The 23154-nt window shown below is 38.1% G+C and overlaps 1 protein-coding gene across 4 annotated transcripts in view; it reads left to right on the forward strand.

Moving 5' to 3' along the window:
* LOC122549390 (zinc finger homeobox protein 4) overlaps positions 1–23154 on the forward strand; it is a 294666-nt gene that overhangs the window by 217674 nt on the left and 53838 nt on the right. For all 4 annotated transcript variants that reach the window (XM_043689135.2, XM_043689131.2, XM_043689132.2 and 1 more), the window contains exons 5-7: positions 7691–7810; positions 21491–21621; positions 22474–22674. In XM_043689135.2, the coding sequence (XP_043545070.2) occupies positions 7691–7810; positions 21491–21621; positions 22474–22674 (452 nt within the window). The remainder of the gene's footprint in view (positions 1–7690; positions 7811–21490; positions 21622–22473; positions 22675–23154) is intronic.

A 23154-nucleotide genomic window follows, 5' to 3' on the forward strand; every position in this document is an offset into this window, starting at 1 on the left:
CATCTATTCAACAGTACGTCTGCTGAATAATGGTATTGGACAGTGAATATTGTAATATGACTCGCGTCAAATATACGGTAACCAATGCTTGATGTTTCTTTCGATTTAATGGTGTAACATCTGCATAGTTATCACAACTATCTTATTTAAGTTGCCTTTCTCATCTCATAATCTGAATTTTAAAAAAAAGTCTGATGACAAAATTCTGCAATCTCTCAAATTGGACACGTTATGAGGCTTTCACCCAATTGAATTGCAAGTACGTATTTCAACTGAAACACAGCACGTTTGGATGGAATCTATGAGCTTCTCATGAAAGTGGCTGATTAGTAGTTTCTGCCTTTAATGCTGTGACCTTGAACGAAATTGAGGCATTTGTTGATGAATGTGATCAGTTGGCTTGGCTGGAATAAGCAGCTGCTGCATTGTGTTGTGAAAAATAAGAATACAGTATCGACGGATACGCTGAGTATAACATAATTACTTGATTCAGTTCAGTCTGCCAAAAATCAGTTTGCATTGCATTTGCAAGGCAGCTGTTATCATTGTGACTTCACCCTGCAGATCTGGTCATTTTGGAATGAACCATGCTTGCTTCAATTAATATAAAGTTTCAGGAGATGGGCCACACGTCCTGTAGCTCTTCATACATTATTTATAGGTGGCTTTTTTATTTGATCTTTGTATGGTCATTCTTAAAAGACAGAACACAGCTTAAAACTAACTTCCCAATCAGTAACAAAATAATTATTATTTTACATCCTGTGGAGTGAATGAATCAAGGTGAAGTATAGCTGTGAATCCACAGCAACACGTTCTGGTGAGAAAACATAAGAATATTGTAAATCAATTTTTGAATCTCTCACAATCCATTTGTTTTACAATAGTTCATTACTAAGAGCCAAAATCAAACTGATCTCAAGTAACAATGGGCTTACCTGTGGGACAAAATCATTGCACAGCTTGGTTTGTTTTATAGAACTAGCCAGATACTGTACTTAAAGCAATTCCTGAACATTTGGTGAATATAATATCTGTGCACACTATGGTTTAGTATAATATTTTGATAACATGACTGTGCACTTCCTTCTGACTCTTTTACAATATCAAAGACTGTATATTAAATGTATGATGTTGTTGTAATCAGTTTCGGAATAAACCAGAAGGAAGTATCGTGCTTGTTAATCCATCCCATGTGAAACTTCGTATAGCTCAAAGAATGGTCATACGGAGACTTGGCAGTGATATAGAAAGCCACCACCAATATACAACCAATAAGCAAAAGCAGAATGCAATTCCAACATTAAAATTGAAATAATAAACTTCCAAATAATAGGAAATAAAAGGAGGAATTTCAACACTGTAATCTAATTGAATAGTTTAAATGATTGCTTGAAACCATTTGAGTCTATGATGCTGCCTGACCCAGAATTAGATTACAACCTTGTAATCACTGCCAGGTATCCTTCATTTTCTGATAGAAACGGATGAAATAGATCCATTTGTTTCATGGGGTTTCAGTTGATGTCGAAATTGTACTGTTGGATACAGTTGTACAAGTACACAACCAAATCAATGTTTGAAAAAAAATTCAACAATGCCAGTAAATTGGTTTGCAGCTATAGACTTTGGGACTAACTTCAGGGAGGAGAAATTCCTCTTTGCACCACTTCAGTTTAATTGTTTAGCTTTCAGGAGACTGCTCACTGTTTACAGTTTAAACTTTAATACTAATGCTAAACTAATAAGCAGAATAACCTACAAAAAATGATGAACCAATTGTTTTAAAAATAGAATATGGTGGAATTTCTAACCCAAATTTGTCTCTAGAACGTTCTGAACAAAAATAAACAAATTCATCAGGTAAGAATTTGACGTGTTCAAAGCACATCCAGTTGCACACTAAAAATGGAGTTCATACTATGATGAGGAAATTTAAAACACAAGTCGTTCCATGTAAATTCACTATAAAGCGATTGACGAATTGGGGATGCTGTTTCTAAAGCGCAAACATTTAAAATGTGTGTCAGCTGTAATGCGATTACATCACCAACACTTTAAGCGTCATTTCTAAAGTGCAATTTTTCTTTAACGCAGGGTTGCACATGAACACAGCCATCACGTTTTAGAAGAACTAACTGATCTTTTAAGATAAATTTTAGCTTCTGATTTTTGAATATCATGAACAGTTGCATATTGGTTTCTATGACTTCCACAAATATTGAATGAAACTTAATCAAGCGCTGACTTGTATATGTTATAACAAGGATGTAAAATATGTATCCAACATCAAATTGTACTTGAACCTATGTGTAATCTCATTTTCCACATGCAACTCCACGTATATGTTTACAGTCCTCCATTCAAGTCAAGGAAAGAGCTTTGGCATACTATGGAAAATTATGCTAGGATGTGACACTGACATTTCCTTTTGTAGTACAAAGTGTGTGGATCTTTGGGATCCAGAGCCTGTTGCTTTCAGTGTTCTCTTTCCACAATGATCAAAAATCCTTTAGTGGGAAACCCATTTTTAATTAAAAAATCAACTGTGAACTGGACATTGTGAAAATAACATCCTGCTGTAATAGGAAGTAATCAGGAGTTACGTGAAACCAGGTTATAGTCCAACACACTGTTTTGTAAAAATTGCAAGCTTTTGGAGGGCTCTGAAAACTTGTGATATTAAGTAAACCTGTTGGACTATAAGCTGGTCTGACTTTGTCCACCTCAATCCAACACTGGCATCCATCAATTGCAAATAACAAGGCTTTCAGTCAGAAAGGTGGAAAAGTATTTCTCAAGTCAAATTTATTTTGGACGCTGCCAGAAATATCAAATTTACAGTAATGATGCCATCACATTGATCATTACAAAACTGACATTATGTATACTCTCCTAAGACCTCGAGAGAGAATTTTGACATTGCAGAAGGATATTCATTGACAACATTGTTACATCTCTGGTAATTTTTTTAAAATTTCCACATTAAACCAGCTCCATGTTATACAACTGCAGAAAATCAACACCTTACCCGTTTTATCGACAAAATCAATCTAATTTATCCAGTGGAACAGAAAGCAATGACTCAAACTTGTTTCTTTTTCAAATATCTATACTACGATTATTACACAGTAAACCTACTACACCAGTGGGTGACTGCAATAAAATTGAAAATGATTAGTATATTTTTATTGTCATAAATAGTGCATCACCATTTAGATTGATATAGAATACCCTGTTCTTGTTAAGAAACACTCACACAATCAACTACATCCTTTCTAAGACGACCAAACATTTGTTCCAATGTTTTTTAGGTCACATTTCATGGTTTTGTTGCAAGACATTCACTATGGCAAGAACTCCATTATAATCCACATAATGCACCATTTTCAAAGAACATGCCATAATGTAGGTAAGATCCATGTCCTAATAGCAAAGCTTTTAACTTTCACATGGAACTTGATAGTTTTGTCAGTATGTCAAAGGCTTTTTTGTCCTGAAGTCATTATTACTTGCCCATAAGTAAGAGTTTGATCTCTCAGATCCTTGAAAGAGCCTCAAAGCTGTATCTTTGGATGGTTCAGGTCTAACGTTGGGGTATGGTATTCAGAGTTGAAATTAGAACAGAAAACAATAATAAAAACACATTTCTGGACTGGAGACAGAGACACTACAAGTGAAGTGCTGGATTTCACGCCATAGGTATTCATTTTCTTATAAGCCGAACTACTGGGAGCTCTTTCATTTAACAGTTGTCACAAAATGTAAGTATGTTTTGCATTTTCTGCTTTACATTGTAGACCTGTTGTTCGTCAATAAGTTAAAAGTTACTTTGGCTTAAAAAAAGCAATGAATGGAAGAGAGGGAGTAGAGCAGGAATGTTCATTCAGCGTCAGAATTCAGAACCATTTTAATTTGAAAATGCCGTTTGAACTTGATTTCCCGAAGGAAGTTGTGTAGGTTGCATGATGAAAAGAAGATTCTTGCTCTTGACCCTGAATGCGAGAGTGTTCCATTCATTGTGGGAGGGAGGAGGAAATTGAGAGTAGTAGGATCAGCTCTGTCTTCCAGGAATTCATGACCTATTGGTCAGTGACACCTTGACCAGAAAGCTTGACTCATGGCAAAGACATGATGGGGAGGGGGCAGGGCTGAATTTTAGGAAGACAAAATTTGGACTCATCAGTTAAATCCAGTGAGCTTTAGACATTATTTGTGGTTATCATCCAAGCAGCAAGTGCAAAATAAATATTGAAGCATTAAATTGATTAGAAGTAGATTTTTTCACGCCTTGTTTTCATCAAATGGTTATTTTAATGAACTTGCACCTTTAGCATGATATTGAACACAAATCTTTAATCTTTTTTACTAGAACCGTTGTTCAAAGCCACCTTTTTCTTTGCATTTCATTTCCAGAATGAAAGTAATTCATAGTTAAACTACAATTACAACCATTTTAGTTTTCCTGATGGAAGCAAATGAAAATAAATTATTACCTGAGCATATGCTGATGGTATTCTACACAACTGAGAATGTGATGTATGTATTACAAAAATATCATTGAATTCACTTTGGAGATCACCTAACCCTAGAGTTTCTACTAATTAATTTTGATTGTAATTATAAAAAACTACAGCTACAGCACATGGGATGGCAGGATGATGGTTTTTACTACCATGTGTAATAAAATATATGTAAAAAGTACCTAGTTCTGCTTAGACCCTGTGGCTTGGAAATCTCATATTTTATAATGAGAAATGTAATAGGCAAATAGGCTGCCATGTCCTCCTTCAGCCATTGATTTGATACACTTAAGTCTTTTCCTTGTAACTAGAGAAATATTACTTGATGATCATTTTTAATTTCTGCGGTACATGACCTCACATTTAAATGTTGGTGTAGAGAAAATCTGAGGCTGTTTTCAAAGTAAGTTTGTCAAAATTGTGAACATTTGTTTTGTTGTTTATAAACCAGAGCATTTTCTTTATTTTGGGTTTTATTCCATTATGGAAATACACTACAAGCTAAATTTAAATTTTCATACATGTCAGGGTCAAAATTAAAAATTACTCTTTGCGTGTCTGAGGATTTAAAATGTGTATATTTCTATAAACAGCTTCTTGTTTCTACTAAGTCTCTGTTGCGCTTTTACAAATATTTTCTTTTTGCTGCATTGAAGCAAATCGAAAGGTAGCAAGATAAAAATATGTATCTGGTGAATAGTTTACCTTGGAGGTTTATTTGTTTGTGGCATGTTGGAATCCTCTAAGTTATAGCCTCAGCACTGCTGTTTGCTATTAAGTTGATGGGGAGAGTCTATCCCACAGTTGCTCTGTGCTGCTGACATAAAGTCTTTGTTCACGTTCAGATTAGTCAAACTGTTGTGAGGGTCAGGCCTGGGTCAGACTCCATGATGATGTATAGGAGAACATGTCTGGGAATTTCTCTCGCTCTTAAAACACATACCAGAAAGGCAGAAGAGAGCTGAGCAAACTGACTGATGAGACCCAGATGATAGTTACTCTTACTGGGTTCATAATTTGCCTTTTAACACACCATGTTTTATTAATGTGTGCCGTGATAGCCTTGAAAATTTCATGTCCCCCGAAGGTAAGGACACTCCGTGACACTTCATTTCCTCGCCCACAGAAAATGGGTCAGTAAATCCAGTCAAAGAACAATGCATAAATTCCCAAGGATGAGAAAAAGAGGTCTTTCACAAGATTTCTAAGGTTGTAGGGCCCGACACTGGGTATGAGCTGTATGTGCACTTGGCATTAGCACAGACCTCTCTGGTCATGATCACAGATGAACAGCAGCCCAAACTGTGCTCCCCTACCACCTTTACAAATACAGCTTTGTCTACCTACTGTGACCAGAGAGCTTGCAGAGTCTCTACTTTGATTAACAATCAAGATTGGAAAATACTGAGCACTACCATTGAGACAAATAAGGGGAGTAGATACAGTCCAATAGAGTTTGTAAACCTATTCTAATCAGTCTGAACCGGGTTAATCTGTGCACATCAAGGTACAAATCAATTTAGATCAATCTGTTTTTAACACACCCTTGAGATGGATTAGAACACATCAGTTTAAAATGATTCCATTTCTTGCCTTTGTGTAAAGGCAAAGCCTATTTATATCAAATCAAATATGTATAACAAATAAATTGTTTTCAAATTGAAAAATAAAATTAAACAATCTGTATGGGTATATAAAAGCAAACATAGCATTTTATATACACAGAGAATGTTTTTAATCCACTGATTGAGCACACCACTCAGGCTTATTATTTCTGCATTTCAGAATTTCGGAACGCTGTCACCCAAGAGTCATCTTAGTGCTAAACTAGCAATTTTTGCAACCAGCTGCTGCATGTGACAGGGAATATTTCACCCTGCTGTCAGAACACTATCAATAAAACATAGTATTCGGAGTCTACTCATTTCTCCCCCTTCAATCATTGTAGCATTTGCAATGAAAATGTTATGTTATATTTATTTCTGAGCTGATGTGTCATGCATAAATGTAAAATAGGATCATTGTATGGAACATAAGGGGTTAACTTGTCTTAGCCAGTTAACAAAAGCATTGCTTATCAAACAAGGACTGAGGGACTGTATGTCAGTGTGCTCAGGACCTGTTCACCTCCTTGAGGTCAATTTTTATGGTTATTAAGATTTTATGAATCTGATGAGTGAAGGCCTTTACTTTGACCGACAGGATACCGCACCATTTTCTTTCCATCACCTAATTTGTTTAATTCCTATTGGGACTAGCAAATATGATTTTTATTTTGCAATGCAGTGAACGCAGCATGCAGTGCTGTGGGAGTTGCAGGCCTGGTTATCTGGCATTACTCAGGCTGCTAAAAATTCATTAAAATGTGACATCAACACAGTGAGAGACAAATGATCACAGGATGAAAAGGAACAGTGGGCATTTCATGGATTAGTGCTGCCTAACCCTAGCCATGCAGCTAACTGCATAAACAGATTAATCCAACACCATTACAACTTGGAAGAATACATAACTATTTAAATTGGTATTAGCCTTTCTTTATAGATTTGCGTATAGATGGAGGTATGCAATCGGTCTATAACAAATATTTCAAATGGGTATCAATCGCAGGTTCTTTGATAGAATATTACATTGCATCTAAAGGAGTGCCCCCTAGAGACAGTCATTTTTAAAAAAATTTAGATGCATCATATATTTTTCTATCAACACAAAATGACCAAAAACTAAATTAGTGCAATTTTATTTTGAGGCATTTGGCACATGTTGTGCTTAACTATATTTAATTATATATTGTTGAGAAAAATCTGCATAATTAAGCTACCGATTTTTTAACTTTCACATCAACAGATGTAGATATGTTTTATAATATTTTTATCGCCCCTGAGAAAAGGGTCTAAAGTTTAAAATTAATTGGATTTTGCATCCAGACATGCAATTAACTGCATTTCTTTACATATGCAAGTGATAAATAGTATTTTACTTGGACAATATTTAACCTTCCAATAAAGAGTAAAAGCTTTGAAATTAGCATTGGGCAGCACATACTATATTTTGACTTTTGCCTTCTGTGATGCACAGGCTATAGAGCTGAGTAAACGTTTCTCTCAAACAAATACTGTACAGTTAGTAATCTGCTTTCCTAATCTCCCTCACATTTTTAATTGCAGATGAGCAGACTGAAGACTCTGAAGGGCCTGGTAAAACCACTGTTTCAGCTGGTGCTTCTGAAAACAAGGAAGCAACTGAAAAAGACAACAAAGAAAACAAGAAGTCTGACAAAGACTCTGGTAATACTTGTAGATTTTGTCATCTTTCCATATTAAATTTTCTTTGATCTTAAAATTATTTGCACAGTTACCCTCCCCCGTCTCAATTATATTCATCACATGTGTGTTTTACATGTGATTTCTATCAGTAGCCTCACGCTGACCTATTTTTAATCATAACCATCTGACAGGATAGATGCGGATAAGTTGAAGAATATTACAGAATGGCCAGTGAGATTATTTTTTAATCAAATAAGTTTGCATGCTTGTAATTTTAAGCGCCTTTCATTAATCTTTGCTGTACTTGTGATTCCTCTGATGACATATTAATTTTGTTTAAGCTCAGGATTAGATACCAATCATGTATTTTTTCCATTATGGTGAGGCATATCAGTATCACTGACCAGAGGCCTTCCAGCCTAGTTACTTTTTAGTCATTTTCCTTAGTAATACAAAGCAGCCTTCTCTACCTGAACAATAAATTCTGAATTAATGCCTTTTGCAGAAATTGTACTGCCTTAATCGCATCTTGCAGAAAACCAGCATCTGGTATAAATATCACAGGCTCTGTTCTTTATTTTGTTTGGCAAATATTGAAGGGTGTATGATTTGCTTTTTTTATTTCTGTTTGAATTTCTTTATTATCAAAAAGAAAACTGCTATCAAGAATGATATTACATTTTCAATCTTTGCTGCACGCTAGACAGTTACATTATGTTGCAAGCAACGAAACAGTAGCATCCAAAAATGGTTTAGAAACTACTGTTGCTCAATACCTCTCTGTCTTTTTACCCAGAAAGGAATGAGCTTCAAAATTAGACTTTGAAAATAAATAACAGCTTTTTAAAAATAAATAGGAATGCCATTGCCTTACAGAAAGATTGTAAAGGGATATTCAGTAAGCATTTGCAAATGGTAACTATATTGGCACGACTGTTGGTCGCTCCCCTTCTGATCAAATTGATTGCACCAGAAAAATAGATTTTATTTTTTCAATTTAATTTGTCGAATGTCAAAGTCATTTCAGATTATGCAGTGTGGAACTCCATAAAATAGAATCCAGTAAGGAGCTAAACCTTGTCATTTTTGTTTTCCAGCATTAGAGTGTTTGTATCACTGTGTTGTTGCATTAGTTCATCTCAATAATTGGTACATTTGGAATTATCAAGGAGCAGAATTCAAGCTGCTTGTATTGGACTGACTTCATCTGGTGAAGCAGAACTCACCAATATCTCATTTATATTGGCATTTTAATCTAGCACTGCTTTAGATTAATTATAATCAAAATTGCATTTTCAATGCACATGTATTAATTTGGATTAACTCCAGATTAATTCTGCACTACATTGATGTAATGTATCTCTGACAGGGCTTAAGTTTTCATAATGCAGTATACACAAGATGTATATTAACCTTCATAATTTCAGACAGAATCACCAATAGGACATGCCATTGTTTTTGAGCAATTCTTCCTTATTCACAAACATTATTTTTATTATTTAAAAATAATTTATGCACACGCAAGGAAATGAGACAAAAGTTCCTTAAACTTATATTACATTAAAGCAAGGAGAAGCCTTTCTCAGGACTTTATTTTTGCAATTTTTCTGTCTCGCTCATCACAGTATTTGAAAAAATATTGCAAAAAATACTCTTATCCAACTGTAGGCATGCCAGAGTAAAGTTTGGGCTTGGGCATGATGCATGACTTCGTTTGACATTTAAATGCTGCCATTTGAACTATGGGTCAGTAATGGTTAACCTACTTTTCCAACTCTGTATTTCACATCAATGACAAGAGATGTAAAATATAATAGAAAAATGCTACATCTGTTATTGTATTCTATTTAACTACAGATATGTAAGGCTGAATTAGCTGTCATCCAGGAGCAAATGGAGTAGCAGCGAAATCTCTGAACTAAATTGATGTAAAGAGTTTTTAAACCTTAAGAAACACCTGAAAATGAAGGAAAGAAATGAATAAGTATGTCGGTGTAAACAGGGGAAAAACTGCGAAAGAAAATGTTTTCACATTTGAAAGTTGACTTTATGTTGCGCATGCCGATATAGTAATGAGAGAAGCTGGAGGTGAGCATGGACAGTGAGCATTTATCATTGTATCGTTGCTGTCAGCAGACAGTTGGACATTTAAATGTTTGAAACCAATTAAACATTGGACTGTAGGAGAGGTTTAGTATCGAACTTCACATTGAAATACTGGTTTAGTTGTAGTATCTCTGGGGTGCTGTGGATTAACAATTATGGTGGATGAGAAAATGTCTATAATTTTGCAGTCAGCATCTGAACTCTATGGAATGATAATATTACAGGTGACATACAAACAAGTACTCTGCATTTTTTTTGAAACACAAACTTATTTAAAGCATTAAGTTAAAGCACTTTTGTTGCATAAGACGAGTACCATAAATATAAATTTGTGATGGCGTGAAATTAATTAATATATTCAGCATGTCTGATTGAGAGTACAGCTCACTTTTAGTTAAGCCATTCCAAATGTTGTCATTTACAAAATTCAAAATAATGCTTCAGTATTTGGATATTAAAACTTTATTCTCAGTTTTAAGATTAATTGCAAGGATGTATACTTCTGTCATACATAGATGCTGTGTCAATATAACTTTATATTAAGCTATATCTAAATTTTGTGACTCTTAGTAAGGTGGCCATGATTACAAAATGATACGAATAAGTGAATTTTAATATCTTTTTGAAGATGTAGTCCCCAAAGGCAGTAGTGATAGTTTTCTTAAATTTAAGTAACTAACAGTCTAGGATTTCTATTTGGCATCTTCAGTTCTTTGGAACAGGAGTGTCTTACTGATTGGCCCCCGTAATTGCACTCTTTGTGTTTGCATTCTGTCTTTTAGATGTAAAAGTGGACTGTTTACTTCATGATTTTATTACCTGTTTGGCAACAAACCTGTTAAGTGTATGCAATAAATCACATTGGTTTCCAACTACTGTAGTTCTATCATTTGGTTGTTTGTATTACTGAGGCTTTTTACGCATGCTTGTGAATATTCAGTACCAATTTGTTACAGGCAAAATATATACTATAGTACACATTAATGATGGTTTAGATTTGGACACAAGTCATAGAATTAATTTAGAGATAGAAGATATTTGGATACAGGAATAATAGATGGATGTGTTTTGTTTGTACCCAAGACAATAATTGGAACTGTATACTAACTAGATGATTTTATGTTAATAGTGCCACATTATTTTCAAGTAGATAAGCAATGTCAGGCTATTCTTGAAATTCAAATTCCTCAGACAGCAGCAATCAGCAGCCAGGTTAATTGCCTGACTTGTAGACTAGATTCTCACTGTGCAAATATCACACGGCGCATTTTGTTTTGTTGTAATTGACCAAGCAACCAGGATCATGAAGAACCTGTGTCATTCTGAGAAATATCATGTGGCAGCTACTTAGAATAGTGCATTATTGTTAGAGATGAAAATAAAATGAGGTCAGGATATATACATAAGCAGAAACAATTTGGTGTTAAAGAATGTGACAGCAAGCTCTAAAGCTGAGTACTAAACATAATGTTAATAAAAATTAAATGTCAGCCATAAACGTAATATGTGCTGCTTAAGGACTAGCTTGTCAAAAGATAGCGTTTATGAAGTAGGAGTATTTGTCTGCAGACAAAAAGGATAGGTGGGATTTTTTTTCTACTAATGATAGTTCTTGTCATGAATGCCTTTCTAAGAACGTGTAATAGGAATAATTTATGTATATTAGAATTTACATTGTATCTGTTTAAAATAGCTCTACTCTTTTCATTTAAATAAGTTATTGTGCATTCATCCAATAGTGCTTTCATTTTATATATTATAGGAAATCAACAATGCATATCTACTTATGTTTTATCTAGTGCCAATTCATTGCTCATATTCAATCTAACAAAGGATAGATTTTTATGACAGTACCCTCTGATGCTGTTGCTGCCTTCAAAGTAACTTGTGCTGAATTTTACCAAAGGTTGGCTCAGTATCAAATCCAAGGAGTTTCAAGCAGGTTTTCTGTGTGGCGTCTAGCAGGGTTTCTCATGCAATTCTCTGCTGCTCACCTCACCACACCTCCATGGCACCCCTCTCATGCTATCTTGTGCCTTTCCGCAAAGGAAGTACTCATTAATGTTGTGATCTTCAGGGATTCCCATCACCCAGTGCCTTATCTAAAGCCCAGCTGTGAACTTGGTCAATAACTGCCAGCCAAGAACTGCCATTCACAGTTGCAGGGTTGGAAGAATTGCCCCAAAGCTGGCCAACTAAGACAACCTGAAAGATAGGACCGTCACTGGAGACCATGGCATCAGACTTGGTCTGACATTGCCACCCATGGTCCAGAGCAATGTATAGCAGTGCAGGAAGATGGTGAATTACCTTCTGCGGTCTGAAAGGACAAGTGCCACCAACTTGTCTCTACTGCTCACATTCATTCTAACTCTCTTCCATTGCACCCTACTGGCTCCAAGGTTCATACTCTCCCAGTCTGTTTCAGGCAGTATCTCCCCCAGTTGCTCTGAGCCTCCAGACTGAAGCCGTTTGTGCTTCCTACTTGGTCAGGACACCTGGCCACTTTTCTCCTGACTGATCTGCACTTAGAGCTGTGCCCGCCTCTCTCATTTCATTCCATCCCTCTGATTCTCTCAATCCAGGAAAAAGGGGCCCATAATATGACTGAATGAGCCAAGATGGATCGTAGTGGGGTGCCCAGCATTCATTTCCTTGTCCTCTCTTAAAGGAGAGAATACTTAGTGGGAGAGGACCATGAAGCCCAAATAAGATTTGTTTTCAAGTGTTGCACTGTTCTCCCATGGCCACCACTGTGAATGTATTCTTAACATGCCCAAACTTCAATCCCTACTTCATTCTCTGTTGTGTGCCCTGAAGAGAACAATGAATCTGCATGGTTTCTACCCCCACAGTCCGAGGAGGATTCCACAGATTTGGCATGGGAAAAACTTACTTGGCACAGTGAGGTTGACTTTTTTAAATAGGTTCATTAAAACCTTGTAGCTTTGCACCTCTATTCATAAAGCCCATCAAAAACTTGGTTTGACTTAGACATACTTCACAATTGCTGCAATGTTGGACAATTGCATACTTGGTCAAATAAATTACCCAGGCACCTCTGCTTCTTTGAACATGGTCCTAACGACTATCCAGACTGTAGTGACATGAGCTCGGCTTGTTTTCCTCTGAGTAGAGAAATCTGAGGGAGGACCTGATTGAGGTACACAAAATTGAGAAGTGTGGATAAGGGAAACTCTCCCATTACTCAATAACCAGTGGGCATAGAAGTAAGGTCAGAGGCTAGGAGGTTTTGAGAGGATTTAAGGAAGGCATTTTCTCTCACAGAGAGTCATAGGTATCTGGAACGCAGTGCCTGAAAAACTGGTGCAGGCAGAAATGTTTAAGACGTATTTAGATAACTCCTTGAAGTACCTTTTTAGTACAGTACAAGGCTGTTGGCCAAGTGCTGGCAGAGGACTAAATCAGATAGATGTTCAACGACTGGCATGGGCCTGATGGGCCGAAGGACCTTTTTCAGTAGAACTCAATAATTGTATCAACTTGCAAAGGCTTGAATCACTCAAGCACCACAAACAACAAATACAAATAAAAATACTTGAACCAAATATTGATGTATTCTATTGTAACATGACACCTGGTTTCATTTCCAAGATTAGAATTGGCAAAACCTTCCAGTGAATGAAAGCCAACTAATTCAGCTGTGGTAATGTGCCATTTTTATCAACACAAGTGGGTTTTGATGACAGCAGCATTAGTTTGCATTGAGGGATACATCTTTTCTCAATTAAAATTCTAAATGCCGCATGCTGAACATTTATTGCGAGAGTGAAATATTTTGGATTTTCACTATCTGAAGTATAAATAGAAAATGCTGGAAATATTCAGCAGGCCAGTCAGCATCTGTGGAGAGAGAATTCCAGGGTGGAGTTTTTCCATTTTCAGATAGAGTTTTGTCAGCTGGGATTCATGGCCTCAATCCATCATGCCTCATGGAAAATTTTATCATGCCATCTTCAACTCTTCACCACATGCATTCCTTGAAAGCACCCTCGAGTGTCTTTCTCATGGAATTGCATGGCAGGAGAGGCGGAGGTACTTACCACTACTAGGATGTTCCAGTGTTCAAGTCACCAGTTTACTGTCCCACCGTGCACCTTCTAATCTGAGGCAGGACTGGCTGAGCTGGTAGCTTTGCCTGTTGTAACAGGAGGATGGCCCTCCTTCCCATCACCCCCACCACTCAGCATCTGCAGCACCATGCCCACAAAGTGCCGTTGAGACATTAATCCAGGGCTTTAGTCAGTCTTCACATGAAAGGAAGGATTACATATGATGAGAGTGGATGCGAGAACAGTCGGAGGTGATGACGGGCAAGAGAGGTGGGGAGGTATCACAGTGAGGACAGGAAGGGTTGGTATTTTGGGAGGATGATCTAGTGAGAGTCACCGAGTTGATGTGCTGTCTGTGATAATGATTGTTGTATTCCATGAGCCTCAGTGACAGGCATGTGTTGGCAAAGCTGGAGGGAGTGGTGGCCCGGAGAGTGAGATGGCAGAGAAGATGGTGCCACTTATTCTTGCAGAGCTCAGAAGATCATGGACCTATTTCCTGCAGTGTTATTTGTCCAACTTTCACTCAGGACACAGGGCTGTAGTTTGTCTCGGTTGCCTGGGACTGATGGTGTGGCCTGCTATGGTGGGTCAGCTAGAAAAAGATTATCTTCTTCTCCACCACTTCCAAGTCCCTGTCAGCAGTGAGGAGACAGCTTTCCTTTCCTGACTCAAACACCACAGGAAGAGGGCCAGTTCCTGGCTTGCAACATCTGAAGTGTGTGCAACTGGGCTTCAAAATTGGTGCCACAAACATTGGTATTGACTTCCCATTCAAAAACATTCCCAATAGCCAGGCTGCCTAGTTGATGAGGTGAGGACAGAAGATTTCATGAGAAAATGTCATTCCATGCCATGACTGACCAGGCTTCATGAGCTTCACTCAGAAAGAATACTTCAACTGAAAATTGTGAACCTCTGCCTGATGTGAATCAGGAGATAACTTCTCATTGGAATCATACCTAGCAAAAAGCTCCCAGGACATCCCTGCAGGACTCCTTCAGGGTGATGTCCTAGGCCCAACCATATTCAATTGCTACATCACCCTCCTTCCTTCCATTTTACAGTCAGTGATTGGGATATTCACCCACAATTTCCAAATATTAAATTCCATTTGCAATTTCTTGCATCATGATGCTACCTACATGCAACAAGGTCTGGACTATGTTCAAACTTGGGCTGAGAATTGGCAAGTAGCCATCACATTGTGACACATCATAAATCAAATTTGGACCACGGTCAGGACAAGAGGATGTGACTGCAAGAGACACAGATTGGGGATCTAAGATTTAGCTTTGGAGAGGTCTCAGACAGTGACCTTATCTCATCGGTATGAGGTTCTTGCTCTGAGTGTAAATGACAGTGCAGACTTCAGACAGGATGATTCAACTAACCACAGCCACTGCACCATGGTCCAGAGTGCCATTAAAGTGGAAGAAGAAATGTCGTAATAGGGGAGAGCACTTGTAGGGGAATAGATACTGGTCCCTGCAGCAAAGACAGAAAGACGTGAAATCTCTGTCACCTACCTGGTGCCAAGCTTCAGAATACCTCCTCTGATTGCGAGTTGTTGGTGCAGATGGTTGGAACTACAATTACTTAGATTCTGTTCTAATGGCATGGATGACAGAAGCAAACATACTATCACTAAGTTTGTGGATGACACAAAAATAGGTGGGAAGCCAGTTGAGGGGTGGCACAAAATCTACAGAGGGCTAATTGCAGTTTAACTGAGTGGGCAAAAAAAATGGCAGATGAAAAATGATAAGGGAAAATGTGAGGTTAGGCACTTGGACAAGAAGAATAGAGGCTGATTTTTTTTTTATGTATGGGGAAAGACAGCAGAAAGCTACAAAGCAGAGGTTTGGGACCAGTCCTCAGGTATGAATCCCAAAACTTCAGTGGATAATCAGGAAGGTAAATGGAATTTTTCGAGTTTATTTCAAATAGAATGGAGTATAAAATTAGTAAGGTCTTTCTAAGTTGAGACAAGGCAATAGTTAGACCACAACAGGAATTGTGTGCACTGTTTTAGCCCCCTTGTGTAAGGATAGATACACTGGCATTGGAGGCAGACAAGACAAAGTTCATGAAGCTGATTCTGGGTCTGGAAGGATTTGCTGATGAGGACAGTTGTGTAGGTTGGTCCTGCAAAGAACCTTGTTGAATGATAAGATTTTTGGGGAGCTTTAGACAGTAAAGTTGTTTATACTTGTGGGAAAGTCTAGAACCAAAACCTATAGAGTCAGGAGTTGCCTATTGGAGAGTGATTAGCACGAATGTGTTTACTAAGTGTACTCAGTCTGGAGAGGAATTCTTTACTGCAAAGGACTGTCAAGGCTAGTTCATTTTGAGTATATTCAATGCTGAGACAGATTTTTAATCAGGAAAGTAATCAAGGTTTATGGGAACAAGGCAGAAGAGTGACATTGAGGATTATCATATCAGACACGTTCTCAATGATTAGCAGAACAGAGTCAGTGGCCAGAATGACCCACTTCTGCTCTTACGTGTTATGGTCTTATGGTCCATACACTGATTCTGTGGGGGGCTTGGCAGGTTTTAAAATAGAGAAGATGTTTCCAGTCATGGGGAAGTCTTAAACTAGGGGCATAGTTACAGAAACTGAGATGAAAATAACTTTTTCTCCCAGAGGGTGGTGAATGTCTAGAATTCTCTATCCCACATAGTTGTGGAGTGAGAGCACAAAGTATTTCAAGAGGAGATGGGTAGATGTTCGAACTATCAGGAAATTGAAGAGTAGGCATGAAAGAGGAGTTAAAGCTGGGAGCAGCTCAGACCATGACATTGTTGAAAAGCAGGAGCAGGCTTGAGGGGCCGAATGGTCTACTCCTATGACTATTTCTTCTGTCCTTATGTTTATGAGTTAAGTCTCCGTGAGGTCCCCTCTTATTCTTCAAAATGCTAGAGAATGCAGACCCAGTCTCCTCAACCTCTCCTCATCAGACAATCCTGCAATCCCAGGGATTACTCTGGTGAACCTTCATTATAGTCCATGTATGGCAAGTATATCTTTGCTTAGATAAGGAAACCAAAGCTGCACACATTACTCAATGAGATCTCAGCAAAACTCTTACAACTGCAGCAAAATATCTTGACCTCTGAGCTCAAAGCCCCTTGGCTGAATGCCAACATATAGTTTTCCATTCTAATTGTTTGATAACCTGCATGCTTGACTCATCGGAAAGGAGACAAAGCATTTTGGACATCCACACTTTCCAAGCTCCCAATATTTCAGAAATATTCTGCTTTTCTTTTCTTTTGTATTACAGTGAATGATTTCACACTTCTTTGCATTTTGTTCTATCTGCCATGTTCTAGCCTATTCACTTAGCCTTTACAAATTTTCCTTAATCCACCTTGCATTCTCCTCACACGTTGAGCTCCAAAGCAATTTGATGTCATGAGTAAATTTGGAAACATTTTGACTCATTCCACCTCGAAACCATTGATGTAGAATGTGAACAGTTATGGACATAAAATTGATCCTTGCAGAACCTGCCATCCTGTGAATGATCCTTCTAGTCCAACACACAGCTTTCTCTCTCAACCAATTCTCCATCAATATTGGTATATTCCCCCCTCTACCCCATCCAACATGCTCTTATGTTATTTACTAAATACCTGCACAAGACCACATCAAAAGCCTTCTGAAAACCTAAATGCTCCACATCCATCGGTTCTTCTTTGTCTAAGATACAATTAACATCCTCAGAAAAGCTTTATTTTTCAATTGTGATTCCCTCTTCATAATCCATGTTGAGTCTTCCCAATTTTGCCATTCTTTTCCAATTAGGTTAAAGAGACAAAGTCTCTTCCCTGGGTGGACGGGTCCAGAACTAGAGAGCATAGGTTTAGGGTGAGAGGGGAAAGATTGAAAAGGGACCTAAGGAGCAAGATTTTCACAGAGAGGGTGGTGTGTGTATGGAATGAGCTGCCTGAGGAAGTGGTGAAGGCTGGTACATTTACAACATTTATTAGGCATCTGGATGGGTATATGAATAGGAAGGGTTTGGAAGGGATATGGACCGGGTGCTGGCAGGTGGGACTAGATTGGATTGGGATATCTGGTCAGCATGGACAAGTTGGACCGAAGGGTCTGTTTCCATGCTGTACATCTCTATGACTCTATGACTCGATGTTCAGTTCTCACATCCTTAATAACATATGCTATTGTTTTCCAACTGCTAACATCAAGGTAATCGATTTGTAGTTCTCCATGCTCCCTCTCTCTCTTCTTTTAAGCAGTTACTTCATTCTAGTCAGCTCGGCCCTTTACAGAATCTATAGATTTATGAAAGAACACAATGTGTCCAATAGGTCTCTTGCTACTTGCTTGACCACATCTAATCAAATAGATTTATCGACCCTCAGTCCAGGTATTCCTTTTTTCAAGTACTACCTCTTTAGTAATTTGGATTAGTTACACAAATCCCTTGGTACCCTGAGATTTTCTGTATCCTATTGGTGAAGATAGAGACTGAATAACTGTTTAGCTTCTCCTTCATTTCCCAATTCTCCTACTTGCTCCTGTAATGGGCCCACATTTATCATTGCTGATATTTTTCAATTCTCACATCAATAGGATATTTTAAAGTGCCTTTATGCTCCTTTATGCTTCTGTTAGTCGGGGCCTTTGCTAGCAGCAATGAAGCATGGTTGATGGGCATCAAGGTGTCGAGGTGGGCCCAGCGGTTAATAGTTACAATTCTAACATTAGTGGGTCTGGCACAGGTGGCGAGGCAGTGATGGAGGAGAATTGGCTCAGCGGGGAAAGATGGTGCCTGAAGAGTGGCGACTTTGGCATTGGTTGGGTCCGGTGTAGACGGAGCAAGTCAGTGGAGGAGGGATGGTCGTGCAGGCATCATTGCTGATGAGCTGGCTCAGGACTGTTGGACTCTCTTTAAGCTATACCTTTCCATTTTTTTTCTTATTCTTAAACTATTCAAAATGGTGCCTGATCATGGCGACAGTGGAAAAGTATTTTGCTTTCTTTTTCTCAGCAGAACACCAAAACCAAAATCATTCATTCATTCATTCCCTAGCTTGCATTCATATTCCTTCTCCCTCCCGTTCCTTATCAGTCTCTTGGATCCCCCTTTGCTGCATCCCACACAGCTCCCAATTCTCAAATTTACCACCCTTTTTCATACTTTTAAGCCACTTGCTTTGATTTAATTGATCTTTGATTTATTTCAGTAACTATAGTTGAATCACCTTTCCCTTTGGCTGTTGTAGAATTTATAGCGTTTCTTTAACCACTAATCATTGTCTCTCTGCCACCAAATCTTTTCAGTGTCTTTTCCTAATCCACCTGAGTCATCATGACCCTTGATGTTTCCTTTGCTGAGATTTAAGACCCTAATTTCAGAACGAACTATATTGCATTCAAATATAACACAAAATTCGTGCATACTATGGTCATTACTTCCCAGTGGAAAGGTTGTTAATTAGCCTTTTCACATGGTACAATATCAAATCTGAAATAGTCTGATCCTCAGTTGGCTCCTCAACATACTGTTCCAGAAACACACCTCAAAAACACTCACCAGGAATTCATCCTCCACTGCATTAGTGCTGACCTGGTTAACCCAGTCTATATGACAATTGAATTATCCCTGTATTAAACTCCTCCCCTTCTTTTTCAGTCCTTTGATTAAAAATCCTCACTTATGGCAATGGACCAACGTTTCCCTCTTAGTCACATACAATCCCTAACCTGGAAATACATCATTAGATTCCCTACAGTGTGGAAACAGGCCATCCGGTCCAACAAGTCCACACTGACCCTCCAAGGAGTAATCCACCCAGAACCATTCCTGTACATTTACCCCTGACTAATGCACCTAACACAAAGTCTCTTCCCTGGGTGGACGGGTCCAGAACTAGAGAGCATAGGTTTAGGGTGAGAGGGGAAAGATTGAAAAGGGACCTAAGGAGCAAGATTTTCACAGAGAGGGTGGTGTGTGTATGGAATGAGCTGCCTGAGGAAGTGGTGAAGGCTGGTACAATTACAACATTTATTAGGCATCTGGATGGGTATATGAATAGGAAGGGTTTGGAGGGATATGGACCGGGTGCTGGCAGGTGGGACTAGATTGGATTGGGATATCTGGTCAGCATGGACAAGTTGGACCGAAGGGTCTGTTTCCACTATATAGGCAATTTAGCATGGCCAATTCACATGACTCCACATCTTTGGACTGTGGGAGGAAACCAGAACACCCAGAGGAAACCCACGCAGACATGGGGAGAACGTGCAAACTCCATTCAGATAGTCACCCAAGGCTGGAATTGAACCCAGGTCCCTGGTGCTCTGAGGCAACAGTGCTAACCACTGAGAGACCATGCCACCCAGGAATCATCATTGTTTAATGGCCATTGGATCCAAATCCTTGCCTTCGCAAGTTTGTGATTCAGGAAGGCAGCACACAACTCCCTTCTGAAAGATAATTAAGAATGCCCAGTAAATGCTGACCATAACCAGTTATTTCTACAGTCCATCAATGAAAATAGAATTGAGTTTGAATTTCACAAGGATAATAGAATGATCTTCATTACTGGGGTAAATCAAATGACCACAACTGAGCATCTAGGATTGCACTGCAGACATAAACATTTAAGTGTTTAATGTTTATGTGTTAAATGCAGTTTTCTGAACTGAATCACATTGACGACTCAGCAATCTGGATTGCAAGTACAAAACTGATTAATTTTCCAAGCTAGTGAGTAATTAACTAAACAACTGAAAAGCAATTATTGTCAAGTTGGTCTGCTTTTGCAATATTTTTTTGTGTAAATTTTATGAAACGAGGAAACATTTGGTTCAAGTTTAAATATTATGCTGTCACTTATTCCTTTGACTTAAATGCATACAAAATATTTTGGTGCTAGCTTCCTGTTTAAGTATATACTTCGGTTTGCCATCACCTTATTTGGGTATTTGCAGTTCTCTTAAATTGACACTCAGTGTCTTGTGACTTAAGATGCAAGAATTGCGTGCGTGTGTATGTGTGTGTGTATATGTGTGTGTGTGTGTGTGTGTGTTTTTGTTTGTTTGTTGTCTGTTTGTCTGCCCTACTAGTCGAAGGGGCTTATAAACTGCTACCCATTCACAATTGTGGTGGAGAAGAACCAAAACCAAATAATTTTTGGGAGCACTATTTGTATACAAGGATGAATGAACTAATTTGAAGATGATGTATTGAATTGTACTCCGACATGTGTGATGTTTCTTCTTTCCTCAAGAAGTAGTGAGTACTAAACAAGGTAGTGTGACAGGCTGGCTGCTCCTGCATATGTTTCTTTTAGACAACTACCTATACTCCCAGAAGTATAGTTGTAAGAAAATGGAAGCATTGTAAAGATTGCCTCTTTGCATAATAGGTTAAATGCTCACCAGTTTTTAAAATTGAAGGACATCTATTGAAATAACAGGTTTTATTTGCTGAATTGCAATTTGAGTACACTCACATCCTGATATGTTTCATTGGTTTAACAGGAACAATTGCGCTATGTACAGAACCTCAAGAGAGTTCTGTAGTGGGAGACCGGTCACTGCCACAGGGAGGAGATGATCTCGCTTCCAAGAGACCTCACTCTGCTGGTAGCAACAAACCTGGTCAGGACCAGGTAAGAGACAAAACCATTTTCCACTGGTTGCTTTTTTTTTCTCTCTGGTCTGTTTTATTTATCATTTTTCTTTAAGAAATTGCTCACCAAAGTATTTCCCATGAAATTATTTATTTATGAAAGCTTTATTGGCAAATCCTTTTTGTTTTTGTCTGTGGGATGTGGGCAACCCTGACAAAGGTCAGAATTGTTGCCCTAATTGCCCTGGATTTGAGTGGCTTGCAAGGCCATTTCAGAGCAGTTAAGAGTCAACCACATTGCTACGTATTTAGAAGGGCAGATTTCCTTCCCTTAATGGCATTAGTGAACTGGATGGGTATAGAAAAAAATCATTGTTCATTGATAGATTTGCTTTCAATTCATGATTGTATTAGTTAAATTTCAATTACACTAGCTTGGAATCCATTTTTTAAAACCATTAGCCTCAGCTACAGGGTTGCTAGTCCAGTTGATGTCCCTCCTGTGCTACCATCAAGTGTTCTGTTTATAATTATCGCTTCAAGAGAGCTTCTTAGTTTTTGAAATGTATGCAGCGTAAACAGGAATCCATTTGAGAGTACTGAAAACAACATCTGACATAAAAGTCCAATATTTCATGATTCTTAATGAAACAATTTAAAATCTTACTGTTAAAAAGAACAATTTGGTTAGCTGCTTTTTCTTTGTCAATACCCATACTGGCCCTGTTTTCTTGAAGAAATAAGCATATTCAATCTGACTTTGCTTTATTAATGTGCTCGTAATTTCTCACTGCAAAATGATTTTGTCTTAAAAAGCTAAAAGAGAGAAACTTTGTGTGTTATATGCCACCAGTTTTTAATATATATGTTATTAAATGCTATCTGGTTACAGCTCTACCAGTGTCCGTACTGTAATTACAACAGTAAGGATGGAAACAGGATTCAGATACATGTCATGTCCCAGCATTCCATGCAGCCGGTCATCTGCTGCCCTCTCTGTCAAGATGTCCTCAGCAACAAGATTCATCTACAGCTGCACCTGACCCATTTGCACAGTGTGGCACCTGACTGTGTGGAGAAGCTACTTATGACTGTAAGCAGTTTAAAGTGTATCTCAGTCGAGGAGCTTTTGGCTCCAGACTTGGAAATTAAAATGCTTCGTTATTTGAAATATAAGCTGCAGAGTTTATTGCCCTTTTCAGAATGTAATGTATTTCTGTGGTGATTTATACTGTGAGATAATTACTGATTTGCTTTTGCATGAACTGCACTACTTCTTAAGCATCATATATCAAGAGGGGTTGACGTGCTGGTCCAGATTTTCCCATTTAAAGCTAAAACAGCGATCGTTGTTGTGCGGTAAAATATATAAATATTCTTGTACGTTAGGAATAAATGTTTTTGCTTTCTACATACTACAAAGCTTTTTAAGTCTATTTTAATGAATTTGAAAAGGAAATTCATTCATAGGAGAAAGCAAGCAAAAGAATAAGATCCATGAAGAGATTGCTGAAGACAAAATTAAAAGTCACCTAAGCAATGAGCAGAATTGTTTAAAGAATAAGAGTGAGAA

This window comes from Chiloscyllium plagiosum, unplaced genomic scaffold (genome assembly GCF_037043375.1).
Source record: "Chiloscyllium plagiosum isolate Xiang-an unplaced genomic scaffold, Cpla_swu_hap1 HiC_scaffold_4, whole genome shotgun sequence".
NCBI classification, from domain to species: domain Eukaryota; kingdom Metazoa; phylum Chordata; class Chondrichthyes; order Orectolobiformes; family Hemiscylliidae; genus Chiloscyllium; species Chiloscyllium plagiosum.